The sequence below is a fragment of the Corvus brachyrhynchos genome, unplaced genomic scaffold (assembly GCF_000691975.1).
Source record: "Corvus brachyrhynchos isolate BGI_N302 unplaced genomic scaffold, ASM69197v1 scaffold27, whole genome shotgun sequence".
Lineage (NCBI taxonomy): Eukaryota > Metazoa > Chordata > Aves > Passeriformes > Corvidae > Corvus > Corvus brachyrhynchos.
The window spans coordinates 2328141-2342586 of record NW_008239139.1 but is presented as its reverse complement, the minus strand read 5'-3'; the positions used below and the strand labels follow the sequence as shown (position 1 = coordinate 2342586).

At 40.1% G+C, this 14446-nt stretch overlaps 2 protein-coding genes across 3 annotated transcripts in view; one reads left to right on the top strand and one right to left on the bottom strand.

The window, feature by feature from the left end:
• SLC13A4 (solute carrier family 13 member 4) overlaps positions 1 to 3196 on the top strand; it is a 27590-nt gene extending 24394 nt beyond the window's left edge. For both annotated transcript variants that reach the window (XM_017740012.1, XM_017740013.1), the window contains exons 15-16: positions 908 to 1045; positions 1686 to 3196. In XM_017740012.1, the coding sequence (XP_017595501.1) occupies positions 908 to 1045; positions 1686 to 1823 (276 nt within the window). In that variant the 3' untranslated portion in view covers positions 1824 to 3196. The remainder of the gene's footprint in view (positions 1 to 907; positions 1046 to 1685) is intronic.
• A 5441-nt stretch (positions 3197 to 8637) lies between these two features.
• Positions 8638 to 14446, bottom strand: part of CUNH7orf73 (chromosome unknown C7orf73 homolog) — an 11324-nt gene continuing 5515 nt past the window's right edge. Inside the window, exons 2-3 of the mRNA XM_008638136.1 lie at positions 11616 to 11669; positions 8638 to 9101 (exon numbers count right to left, since the gene is read on the bottom strand). Coding sequence (XP_008636358.1) covers positions 9021 to 9101; positions 11616 to 11669 — 135 coding nt within the window. The 3' untranslated portion in view covers positions 8638 to 9020. The remainder of the gene's footprint in view (positions 9102 to 11615; positions 11670 to 14446) is intronic.

Genomic DNA, 14446 nt, shown 5'->3' with positions numbered 1-14446 from the left:
TTGCTCATTATCCATCTTTCACTATTATAACAATTTTATGGGATTGTCCCAAAGCACGTTATGTGAACAGCTCTGAGGTAATATAAAGGTATGGTCGACAAAAAGAACTAAGTGTGTTTCTGTGGCTTAGGAGTTCAGATTTGCTTCTGCTCCATGCAGAAAGTGACTCTCCTAAAAAAGTATTTAGAGCAGTAATCTACTTGTAGTGTGAATTGCCATCTCAAGGCAAACTCTCTTTTTTGATTGCAAAAGGAACCTGGAGACACTCCCCTCCCCAAAATGATGGTAGCCTTGTTTACCCTTTCCCCCTTCCCCTCCGACATAAAACCAGGCCAAAGCCAATGTAAATGAAAATACAAAATTTTATCACCACTGGAAACCGCAGTAGAAGCACCTTTCTTTAGCCCACTGTAAAGAATATTCCATCATCTCTGCCTTCTCACCATGCAAGCTTGGATCACAAACAGCTGGTTCTCTAAACCACTGTTCAGGAGGACATCACACAATATCTCAGCATATTCAGCAGCTAGAAGAAGTGAGTTGTTTGTGTTAGCCTGTCGTGACTTCTCTTGGATGAAGACTGAAGTGGCAGTCAGTGTTAAGACCCAGAAGACACAATACAGAATGACACAGAGAACAAGTAGGAGAAAGAGCAAAGGTGGCCTATTAGTAGCAAACTCCACCCTCCCTCAGTGTGAAATGTCACAAGAGAGATCCCTGGAGCACGACCAGCTCAAAATTATGGCATTGCTCTAAAAAAACCCAACCAACCAAAAAATAATTCACACTTAAGTTTAGAAATTAGGCAGATGGGATTCACAGAAAACAGAGAGGGTCCATTCATACTGATTGTCAGCAGTGACTTTTATTGATTAGGTAAAACACCTCTCTCCCTCTCTTCTTCCAGTCAGAAACACTGCTCATCAACCCTTTATACACCCTGATTCCTGTCACCATGTGCATCTCATTTGCGGTGATGCTGCCAGTGGGTAACCCTCCAAATGCCATTGTCTTCAGTTATGGGCACTGCCAGATCAAAGATATGGTGAGTCTTGGGTCTGGGTATATCCTCCCATGCTTCATGCAACTTCAACACCTAGTTCCAATCCACCAGCCAAAAATAATAATAATGATTATATTGGTGCTAATACTAAGTAATGATGTCTGCACTGCTGTTACATAATAGAGCTGTCAGGTTAAGAACAGCAAATCTGCTGTAGGACACACACATTTCTTATCTTTATTTTTTTCAATGAATGTAATGGTCTAAAGAGCTTCAGGAGTATGCAATTCTTTGCATTGACCTATTAAGACAAGCACAAGAGAGCAGGAGAAATTAGATTTATCACATAGCTCCACAGGAAGTCATGTATCACCCTGTTCTGTGTGGTTTAACTCCCCATTCTGATTATCAAGGATGAGAAGTTTGAGATTATGAAAATTGAGAAGTTCAAGTGACAAACTGAGCAGTTCATAACGAACTGCATCAGTCTTTAACCATCATTCCTGAATACTCTAACATATACCCTGACACATAATCCTCATTTATGCTTTTTTTTCTGGCTCTAGAAATCACTATACATAAATTATCACACTGTGTGTAAGTAAGTATAGATTTTTTTTTCTTTTTTCTCCTATCTTAACTGTTTTTGATTAAGTTGCTCTGATGCATTTTGCTTTTGCAGGTGAAAGCTGGCCTGGGTGTAAATCTGATTGGCCTTGCTGTTGTCATGGTGGCCATCAACACATGGGGAATTAGGCTCTTCCAGCTGAACACCTTTCCAGAATGGGCAGCAGTCAGCAACATCACAAGCCAAACATAATCTTCAATGAAAAAAAAAGCAAAGGTGCAAGACCAAAGCAAGTTGGGACAAAATATTGTGCCTACATTTCACATAGGAAAGAAAGAAGGAAACTTGTGTATAGAGAGAACCAGGATCCATTGTAAAACCATGAAGAAAATCCACAGGGAGGTCTTCTGCAACAGCTTTTCTGTTCTGAAAATCAGAGTTAAAATGAGAGATTAGCTTTGCTCTGTTGTTGCTTTCTCTGGGATACCATAACTCAGAAAAAATCCACTCCTCCAGATTATCTACCTATAGCTTTTTCATGCCTTAGAGCAATTATGTAACTTGTATGTAGGACTCCGGGGCAGAAGACAGGTACTCATACACTGGTGTACTCAGCAGTAGAAGATCCAGTCCTGCCACTGACTTACAGTGATCGTAGGGTGAGTCTTATTCCCAAATCCAGAAGAGTTTTATAATCCTACTTCTTCTGAAGGAAAATTATTATTCTTCTTTTGAGATGATTCATCACTGTTTTGCAAAAACCACTTTTCCACCTAACTCATATGACCTGGACAGAAATCCAGCCACCAACTACCAGCTACAGCACTTCAAAGGGATAATAGGAACCGACAGAGAGGAAGGACAATTCTCCTTAGAAGGAGAATGTGTTGTTGGTTTTTTTTCACACAGCACTAATATAAATTTCCAATATTGCAGTACTTGCAATCTCTGCTTTGGAAGAGTTTCAGGAATAGAAAGTTTTGTTCAAGACCTTCTTTATCATTACTGCAGTGGGAGTTCTTTCAGCAGGGGAAGCTGTGAGCAGCAAAGTCTTACCAGGCCAACACCCCCATTGCTCCTCTGGCTGCTGTTTAGTTATGCACTTTTGATTCTCCTGACAGAGAAAGTCTCCTCCTCAATGGCACTCAGCGCTGCTCCATGAGTAAGAAGGGAGAGGGCTGAAGTGGAGTGGTGCTGGTGTAGCTCCCCATCCTGTGCATTCACTTGAACATCACCCCCCCTGCTCTCTAGCAGCCCAGAGAACAGGAACTCCAAACGTAGAAAACTGACATAAAGTAGATAACTACCAAGCCAAAAGGCCAATCTCTTTATCTCTCATCAACAAAGTGAATGCCCTGCTTTCCTCAGTGGATCCCTGTGGCACTCATTAAATCTTCTCATGTATTATGTCCTGGTTTTAATAATTTCCTTAATGTCAATACATTTAAGCTGTAGATTAGAATGATTGAATCTCATGTAATCACACACACACTTTAATGAATTTTTCTTCTTTCCACTTTTAATCTAGTGTGATAGATAGTGTGAGTAGATAATGTGCAATAGATAGTGTGAATGTCTATTCTGCAAAAATAAAATGGCAATAAAATGAATTATTCACTACTGCACATTCTGGTGCTCCATGAGAATACAAATTGGATATACTTCACCCATAACCCACCAAACCCTTAGAGAAGCAGTGCTGAGACAGCAAGAGGTGTTGGTTTACTGCTTCTGTCAAAACAGAGGGATCCCACAGACTCGGAAATAAACAGATACAATAAAAGGTCATAGGCTGGCAGAGGGGAAGAAATATGGGAAAAACACAAAAGCATGTCTTAGCCCTTGTTCCAAGAGCAGGAAGTGGCATCCTTTAGCAAAACAATTGATATTCCTGGTAGTTCCTGTGAATCTCATTTTGAATAGCAAAGTGTTCCTGTGCATCAGTGGCTTAAAGCATCCCCATGACCCCCTGATGCATAAAACGACCTCGGCCTCACTTTTTCAACTCTTCTCTCATCTCACCAGTTCCTGTGTTCCCCCACCCCAAGCCTGCTGCTCTGATGCACTCCAGCACACAAAGCTCACGCCAGCCTCTGCCATGCAGATCCTCCACACCTCCTCTGCTCCCTTCCCTGGGTGTTTGCCTGCTCCCCAGCAAGAGGCTTCTGCTGAACACAAACCCCAAAACGGTGCTCTAAGCTGAGGCACTCTGACCTCCCCCTGGCACAAGCTCCACCCTGAAGGCCCAGGAGCAGGAGAGGAAGGGGCTGCAAGGCCTGTTCACCAACATGGGTAACTTCCTCCAGGAACAACCACTGCAGTTGGTGGGGGTGTCCGCAGTACCAACAATTTTGTCCCTAAACACAGCAAGCAGAAGAACATCTCTGTGTTCACAGTGCCTAAACTTTTGACCATTCTCCCCCTGCCAAGAAACTCTTTCTGGCTTGCTTTCTTCCCAGGGCTTTAGCTGCTCTGCACCTTTTCCTGTGAACTCATCTTCTAATCCTTTTCACTTCACGCTCCATCCACCAGCATCTTCCAATTGCCTCTCTGCTCAGCAACAAAGGACTCTCTGCCCTGCTAATACTGATTTCTGAGTTCTGCTCAGCTCCCACCACACCTTGCTATCCCAGACCTTTCCCAGGGGATATGAACACAGGATATGCTCATTTGTGAGAGACGAGCAGCTGGCATTCCAGCCAGCCTTAGGAAGACCTGGGATTACTCACAAATCAAACAGGGTGTCCAGCAACATTCTTCAGGAAGAACAGCAATAGCAGTAGGTAAATGAAATTGCTTGGTGCTATTGCACATCTCAAACAATATTTCTTCAGAAACATTTCCAGGAGGCTCTGGTATAGCTTGTGCCTCATGAGGCTGGTGCAGAGACATTTGGACTGGACTCAGGCAAGAAACTTCCCCAATGGACTGTTTCTCCTGTTTTGGTGCTGTTGGCACACTTCCATGTTCACAGCTACTGGCACTTGTCACTGTCATGTCCCACCAGGCAGTTGCAGGAAGGCAGTGTGCTATCCTGGCCTTTCTTCCACATCAGATCAGTCAGTGCATGCCCCACCACGAGATTCTGCCCCTCACTGTTGCTTTTTGTTTGGTTTTTTTTATAATAAATGACAAGTGGACAAAGAAGTGGGAAATTTTCACTCGTAAGTTACAGCGTACTGTCACTCAACTTCAGATTTGTCGCTACCACCAACCAATGCAGAAGTATTTTCTTCAGAGGGAAAACCAGCCTGATTTCAAATTAAGTGATTTCCAGATGCTTTCAAGATTCAGCACATACATCAAGCCTTAAAAGCAAAAATTCTGCTTTCAGCCCAGAATTTATCCAAAGAGTAGCACTGCATTAACTAGTAGCAGTATATTATTTTACCTTACATTTTTATATTACCTTTTACTAGAATCCTATTAAGGCTACATATATATATATATGTATTTTTAGTATACCTGATTTAAAACCCAATCAATTTAACTGGAGCAATTGTGGTGATTTATATTGAGCAATTACTCATTCCATAGCTGACAGAGTAATATTTTATTTCTCAGGGAAAAAAGCAGAGCATGATAGCTGTATTTAATATTTGTACATGGCTGTACAATTCTCTCTGGTTTGCAGAAAATTTGAATAATAGAATTTAAAACAGGCCCTTTTATTATTTCTTTTTCCAGATGTTGATTGGTATCTTGCTCATTACGTTGCATCTTTGTGTCCAAAATGCGTAGTGGTCAGAGAAAGGCTCTAACCTGTGGAATTATTCTGTTGCAGAATCCATGTTTCTACACAGAAAACAAACAGTGTGTTCCACTCCAGAATTTGGGCTCACAGCATAGGAAAGTTACTGTGTAGTTATGGTTTGAGCCAGTGATTTACAGGATTGGGGTATTTATTTTTTTTCCATGTGTATTAAAGACTAAGGCCAGAATTTACTTTGACAGGAGTATCTATTCTGAAGGCAACTTATGAAATTTATTTTTCAGAAAGCAAAACTGATCATCTGTGATTAATGTATGTTTCAGGTGAAAAAGCAAATAACCTGCAGTTATTTTATCTCAGTACAAATTCCATAAAAATGACCTTGGCTTAGGAATTTGTAAAATAAATGTTAACATGTACCACCAAGAAGTCTAACAAACAAAACTACATATCTCTTTTTTGCCCCTCTGAGACAAAAACAAAAAGAACTGTACAGGAGACTTTCCTCTGGATTTTAGCAGCAACTTAGACACTGATATCCACCGTCACTTCCTAATGTCCAAAATAATTCTGCATCCCATACAGAATATTGATATTGATTTTTACATATGAATATCAATGCACAATCTTGTTTCTGCAAACATAGATAGAATCCAGGCTTATGAAAGCAACACATTATTAATTCCAAAAATTCCAATTTCTTCCTTTGCAATGTTTCAGTTTCACCAGGGATGGAGCACACATCATGAGGCAGTGGGCTATGGTGCTGGGATACAAAACCACTGAACATTCATGTTAGTGAAGTTCTGTGAGGTGCATCCACCAACTTGATTTGGGTTCTGGTGCCCAGTAAGCTAATAATTAGCTTTGTTATCTGGCTTTTTGTTTATTTTGGGTATGAACCCTTGATTGCATTTAATGGCAGAAGAGCCTTAGGGCAGCATTTTCCAACACAGGATAATACTCTCAATCCATAGTAAATATTTCAGAAGTCTGTTAGTAGCTCATACATTCTTTTTCTCCCATTTTGCCTTGAACCTTCAGCTCCAAGATATGTCTCAAAAGAATCAATACACAAAAATGAACACAACAGTTTTCAGCAAAGGAAGGAAGCCTGCATATTTTAGCTGGCAAGTACAGCTACCCACATAGGCATTTGAAACGGGCAGAAATTCACAGAGCCCATGTTAAGTGGGAAACTTGCTCCTAGGTATCTTCATGGAGCATCCATCCATCTATGACACCAGCACATCCAAAGCACTCTGAGCCCCCAGATGCAATGACTGCATCAAGCAGTCATTGTCTGTGCTCACCCTCTGCCCTCTGAAAGGTAAGGTTAAATTTTAGTATCACCTAGGATAACCTCAGGCTAGGTAAAACGTGTTATCCAGTAGCTGCAAAGTGTTATAATGTTATCCAGATTTACAGCTTACTATGTGGGAGGAAAAAACCCAGCTTGAGCTAAAATGGAAAGTGTCGCAAAAATGGCTATATATTGCTTCCACAGCATTACAGCTGCAGCTTTTCACTTCCTAATATGATAGGAAAAAAAAAAAAAATCCTAACATCTGCTTGGAATGCTTAGCTGAAAGAGTCAGCTCCAAAAACACTTTTAGAGTAACTGGCCTAGAGTTTGGCAACAAATAGAGAGATTTTGAACATTATTTCACTTCTCATCCGCATGTAAAGAAAGGGAAGAACATAAAGTATGTTTGAGGAAAGAAATAATCCAATTTTAAACACTAATATAATTTTATACGGCAAGCAAAGAAAAATGAATGGGTCAGAGAGAGTATTTTTTAATGCTCAAGAACAGGAAAGGGAGGGGAAGGAGAGGAAGTTGGGGGAAACTTAAGTTCATCATGTTCATGAAAGCATCAAAACAGCTGTGCAGTGCTATCACTCTATGGAAACATTTTTATGCGTGGAAGAAAATTCCTTCAGTCAGGTTTGAAGTCTATGAAAGCTCTCTCAGGAAGCACAGCATACAGTACTAATCCAAAAAAAGGTAAATGTAATTGTACTTTAGTTGTGAACTCCCTTCACGAAGCACATTCTGGGTATCTTCCACACCTGCTGCTACCACAAGCTTTCTGACAGCTGATGTTAGGTGGTACAAGCATTTCTCCCTGTTGGAGTCTCTCGGAGTGCTCACTGTAGAGAAAATTGGTTGCATCACTACTAAGACTGTCTGACTTGAGTTGGCTTTTAAACTTGACAAGTAACCCTTTGCAGAGACTGAAAGTTTTTATGTCAACTACACATTTCAGGGCAGAGGTGAAAGGAAGGATTTAAAATTACAGGAGAAATATTCCTTATCTATATTTATATTCCTTAAGAAGGAGAATCTTTTCTTTCTGAGTGTCTCCCATTAACTAAACATCCATTAGAGAACAAAGCACATTTTCTGATTTAGTCTCTTCTGAGAGGAATACAGACCACGTGCTCTACAGCTTTCCTATGATGAGAACGAAAACATGGTAAAAGGACAAACCACTTTGAAGGTACAATCCTTACCCTAATTAAAACATTAATGGAGAAGCACTCTAGGTATGCTTTAATCTAGAGCCTGAACAAATGAAGGTCATTCTCTGTGCTGGTCTGTAGCAGTCCATTACCAGGCTTTCTCAATAAAAGCAAGAATATCTTCCTGGCACTTTTCTTTATTCCTCATGTCCTGCAAAAGATTGTCAAGGGGACTCTGTCATTTAAGCCATGTTACAGAGTTAATTGAACTCTTCTATTTTAAGGGAAAAAATTATTTGATAGATTCTTGAATTAATAAAATTTACTTCTATTAAATCATTGCAACTTTTCTTCAGAATTTACAACAAGATTTTTGCAGAATTATGGTTTCAAGCAGAAGAGTTCTACAATACAATGCAGGCTTTCTCACACACCAGGGGTTTTAATGGCTGCTTTTTTTGCTTTGCTTGTGTGTGTGGCTTTTGCTCTACCTATTGAGCTCTTTGTCCCAACCCACAGATTTTCTCACTTTGACCCTTGTGGTTCTCTCTCCCATCCCACTGGGAGCAGTGAGTCTTGTGGCTCACTGTGGGGCTGAGTTGCTGGGTGGGGTTAAGCCACAACAGACCTTTCCAGCTTCTGGGACTATCATGGGATGTAGGATCTGCAGCCTTGCATCCACCATAGGGCCTAATGCAGACAAGAGCTCAACAGCAGGTGGGGCAGAGACTGCCAGAGCCTGGAACCAGTTCTCAAGGTGTGTTTTGTTTCCTTTACAAATGATGTATGCTTTTGATGAATGAACTTTTCCATCTCCAACAATGGAACACAGATCTTAAGAATAGTGAAGTACCACTGCTCACAACAAATGACAAGAAACCCTGAAAGTTACTTCTTGATACATTTAATCTCTTTTGTGCTGTTCTAAGAGCTAGGGTATTACCAAGTGTGAGGTACACATTGTAACAGGACCAAAAGCGCTCCAGTTGGATCAGGTAAAAACAGGTTACCACATATTAGGAAAAGAAATACTGAAAAATACAAATGATATCATCCAGTCACACATCAGCTGCAAATCCAAATTCTGAAACCCTTGAAAATCAGTCCCAGGAAAAGTTCACAGCCGCCCTTTCAAAAGAAGGATATTCCAGTTCTAGGAGACTAAGAGTGGAGGAACCTCCCATGCCAACCCTCTACTTGACCTTTGCTGCCTGAAAGGTAAATTGCATCCTTGGTGCACACACAGAGTTGACCTGGGGAACATTTCTCTTTCAGGACTTGTCATTAGGAGGTTTCTTCTTGGCTTCCACATCCTTCTTAAAATCTTCCAGCTTCTTTGCAATGTTAGGAATCTTTAAAGACAAAACAAAACAATCAAACCCCATGCCACAAAAAATCCTGGGCTACATGAGTCTCATCAGGAAAGATAATACTATACACACAGCAAGAAATTCTATAAAGTTTAACTGGTTTTTAAAAGATATTTCCAGTATCTGTTACCTTGCACAGAGGTTAAAAAACTAAGCAGTATCAAGCAAATAGCAGATGAAAGCACCTCACATGAGGCTTCAGGAAATATTTAGATTATTAAGGCTAGAAGTCAGCCAGTGGTGACGGGAACAGGAGGAAGGAAAAAGGATCACCTCACAGGAAATTTAGTATGACCAGTCTGGCTTCCTGACTGAAAGAAGACAAACTGCCAAGAATAAGCAGATTTAAACACTGATACACAGCCCTTCAAAGGGGAAATTAGATTGCACTATACTGGTCATAACCCAAGAGAAAGTAGATGTTCAAGAGCATCTAATATGCTCTCAAGAAATTTATTAAGAAATACTTCTCCTGGCTCATCTTGTGGGAAACAAAATTCCTCACTGGGGAATTCTACTGCACTGCAAATTGGCACCCTTTTGCAGTTTCACACTTGAATGAAAACTCTATTTACCGCTTGTGAGCTTCAAAACTTCAGCTTTCTCTTGCGAATAAAAGAATTTTGATAAAATAATCCAACAGTAAATTTTGGTAACTTGAAAGAAAAATAAAAAGCTGAAGCTCTTAATGGCAAAGAAAAGATTATGACTAGCTAAAACCGGGAAGTGACAATGTATGATTTTACAAGCCAACTGACTGAAATGAAATTAAAGCAAATTTTCCACTGGTAGATGTGAAAAAAAAATCCTTGGTTTTTACTTCATATGTAACCTGACCACAGAGCAGAAGTTAATCCAAACTGAATGCAGTTCTCTTATTGAATGGTCTGAGGCTCACAGTACTGGTAACATAAGTTCCTCTTACCTTCCTTTTCAGAATTAAGCTTTGTTTGAGCATATGAAATTAAGAGCCCAGCCTGTAACACACCTGACATTTAAACTAAACCAACAGAACTCCACCACTGTCAGCAGAACCCTCTATGTACTTATTACTAAGCACATTGTGTACACAGCTGCAGAATTAGGACCTCATTATGACATGCTTATATTAAATGTCACTTAAAACCAATCATCTTCAACACCAGCAGTAAAATTTCCATGTTCATCCTGCAAGTCAGTGTTACATTCCCAGGGAACCACTTCCAGCAAATCAAAAGCCTGAGTCCCCCTCTTGTGGCAATACTTTATCAGTGCTGCCAGAAAAGCACCACACAATGCTTGTGATACATATTGATACATGCAAATATATTCTTATGACTGCAGTTTTGTAACACTGTAAAACATATATTGCACAGAAACACTGCCCTTTCATTAGTCCTTTTACTGGACTGACAGGAAAAATCACAAAGGATTGTGCATAAACAAAGAGCAAAATATAAGAATCGTTTTTAAGCAAGATGACTTCAATATTGAAGATGAGAGGAAGGCAGAACATAAATGTCACCAAAGCCTTAACAACTTCTTTTGTTTTTTTTTTTTTATTAAGGCTAATACAGATTGCACAAGAATTAAAAAAAAAAATTATATGTTAAATGTTATTAACTCCTCTAGCCAGAAAACAACTAAGTGCCACTACTCTTAAAAGGGATTCTGCAGACTCTACAGAAATTAAAAGCATGTTTTGAAGGCTCAACTTGAAATCTTCTGCCCCCTCACATAGAAAACTCTTAACTGAGAACTGAGGAAAGAAAATCCCCTTTCTTTTCTCATTGTGAGAAAAGAAGGAAAGAAAGATTGCAGGTCAATACACTTTTTGAAGTAGGAGAAAGTATTCACTTCTCAAAAAAAAACTGGCAAAACTTATTTTCATTATTGGTCCAGAAGACAGACATTTCACGTGGTCTGAGGATTTTTATTAATAAACAGTTATACTGAGTGGAGAGCACTGTAAGAAGCCAGGCTATCCAAGACAGGAAACCAGTATTTTAGTGCTGGTAAAATCCATGAGCCATTCATAAACATTTTCTGTTTCTCCTGTCTTTGCCTGTAGATGCCTGGGCTCTAGCCTGGCTGGAAGTTTAGGCTTTAAGCACTATACTACCACAGAGAAGATAACCTTTTGGTTCCACTTTTTTTTTTCTTTGCTATTAAGGTTGGAAAAGACCTTCAAGATCACAGAGTCCAACCTTTGACCAATCACCACTTTGTCAACTAGACCAGAGCATTAAGTGCCATGTCCAGCCATTTCTTGAACACCTCCAGGGATGGTGACTCCATCACTTCCCTGTGCAGCCCATTCCAATGCCTGACCACTCTTTCAGTGAGGTATTTCTTCCTGAAAAGGTCTGAGTTCTCCTGTAACTAAAGTGAGCATGATTTGCATTCTGTTTAATAGAAACCATCAAAATAAAGACCAATTCAATTTCAATTGAGGGAAAATAGCCTTATATTTTCAGTTCAGGATACATTTAACTCTGAGAATGCCAGGATACTCACATCATAGTTCTGAGCCACATACATCCCAACCACGTTGCCAAGAGTAAAACCAAGCTATAAAGGAAGAAAGAGAGAAGAGTTAACATCCTCCCATGAAAAGCTAAAATAAAGAAAAAGGAATATTGCAAATCATTTAAAGAGTTTCAACTCCGCTCTTACTTAATTTCTCATCTTTCATCCAGAGAGGTGCAATTTTACTGATCTTCCTCACCAGAAACACCTTGCCATCATTTCCAAAATACCACACAGTTTTGTTATTCAATACACATCCCCAAGACTATTTGGATCAAGCTGTGTTCATCCTTGTAAGGTTCTCTACACACCCACAAAGGCAGTAACTCCTACAAAAAAGGGGAAGATAGCAGCAGGGACCTACAAATCAATGCTGGGAAAGCCTAAAGCAACACCCCCCTAGAACAACGCTCAGTACTGGAAAGGGACCTACATGTCTTAGTATGAAGTTAAAAAAAGCTTCACAACATGAACTTTAACTGATGTAAACCTGCTTCTCTTCTGCAGCAACAGCTGTGCATCTTCCAGACAGACCCTCCTGACCCCAAGAGATTAGTTCTCAGCCAAATCCACTCTGATCTAGGGGCTCCTCTAAGGCAGTACAGCTGGTTGGAAGCTGGGCACAACCTCTTTTGACAGCTGTGCAAACTTGTAGCTGATGAAGGGCGTCCATAAAAATGCACTCTGGCAGCAGAGCAAGAGCAAAACACAAGCACAGTTTCTGGCCCAGAAACTGTTTGCCAGCTGAGGAAAATCCTCAAGCATAAGATGACTTCTGGAGCGAAAGAAAGTCCTCTCTTCAATGACAGGTGATGAGATTTTCATGCACCAACTCCTCAGTATCCTACATTTTATTTTTGTTGTTACACTTCAAAATAAGTAAGCCCTATACCACAGAGGCTCATTTGGCTGTTTTGAAAGGGGACACACTAATATTGTGCATTCATTCATTGTTAGTAGACAAATCACTCTTTGTTACAGCTGAGGCCTGTTCTATTTAAGAAAATTGTTACTGTTCATGGTCACTGCTGTCAAAATAAGACTATTTTAAGAAAAATAAAACCACTGTCCACAAAACAACTTTGCCATCACTTACTGACCAGACATCTTTTCCAGGCCCAAAGCAGCACAGAGCACAGCTCATCTTTTCTGTGATTCAGACTCCATAAGCAGCACTGGTGAAAATCTGTCTACAGAAAACTAAAATTGGCTGAGAGCTGTCAAATGAACTCTGACTGCAAGTTACTTCAGTATTTTTTTAACAGATTTTTGGTCTTATTCCTTGTTTATAATTACTTTTTCAAGCTTAGCTTTAACAACTTAAGAACAAGAAGAATTATTCTTGTGAGTACTGCCCTGGTTATCATATGCTTTTGTAGTTTCAATTGCCAGCTAAGGAGGTACTTTGGGAGATACTAATAAATACTGCACTGATGCAAAACAGGCCTGTGACTCCTCTTAATGAAGAGCCTCAGTCCAGCAAAGGAGAATCTCCTTTATCTTTAGCAGTGTCTGGGAAGCCACCTGAGAACACAAACCAGATCCTTGTTTATTAGCAGTGTTCTAGGCTTTTACCCTAGAACCTTTCCAATATATGTCACATTCTGTTGTGAGATAACCTGTACTCAGTATATATAGTACTGAGATCACTACTCCCTTTAAGTGTACTCCTTTATTGGAATGTTCAGCACTGCATCCACCCAGTTACATTTATTTTTAGAGCTGACAATTCAAGCAGTGGGGAAAAAAAAATCTTAAGACTTCAATTACATGGAAAGCAAAACACACAGCCGATGAAAATTTGCATGTTGACTAAAAACACAGGGCTGATGAGAGTTCAGGGTCTTCCAATTTCCAACCAGCATTTCAAGATGCATTGTAAACAAAAGCTTATTTAATGTGTTAACTCTGGATTGCAAAAACACAAGGTTTGTGAGATTATTCATTTATCTCTTTGCTACAGCCCTAACCAGGCAGAGCAAGACTCAAACACCCAATCTACATCCAAGCAGAGAAGAAACCCAGAATTAGTGTATCTTTTGTCTAACTTTCATGCACTAATGAGAAGTCATAATTATATTTTTATCTAGCAACAAAAAATACCCCATTAGCAGCAAGCAGTGGAGTTGATAAACACAGAAACTTTGAGAGAGGCTAACCATATTTAGCCTTACTGAAGATTTTCATTGGAGTGGACAGGGGATTTTAAACAGCTACAGAAATGACTGAGGCTTTCATACTTATTATGAAGCTGGGATAAGAAATAGGCCTCATTTATTTCTTATATAAAAACAGGCAAGACTCTCCCAGCTTACAATAGGCCATCTCTTCTTGCTTTGTATCAACACCTGCTATGAAACTCATTAGCCAGCAAAATTATCTTGCCCAAACGAAAGATGAAGTCTAACATTCAGTCTAATAATTCTGCTATTCTTAAGGGGATTTAATGAAAGGCAGCAATGAAACGTGATCCCTTGCCTTAATTTCCGTATATAAAAAAATCCACATCTCCAGCGGTACACTTTTAAGGGTGTACAAAATGGCAAGGGCTCACGACTCTGCTCTCACCAAAAGAGGGAGATATTTATGCCTACACAAAGAAATTTGAGCAGCAAGGGGAGCATCGCCGCGAGCAAGCAGAATCTCCAAGGCAAATTAAGAGCATGACTTGGAGGAAAAACAACCCATGGGACTCCATTTTCAGAGCAGCTTTAAGGCACCGTTCTGCGGGAACAAGGGGGACAGAGGGTGGCAAGGAGCAGCAGAAAAGAAGCCGCCCAAGGATGGGGCCCTGCCGGGGAGCCAACGCCGGGCGCAGC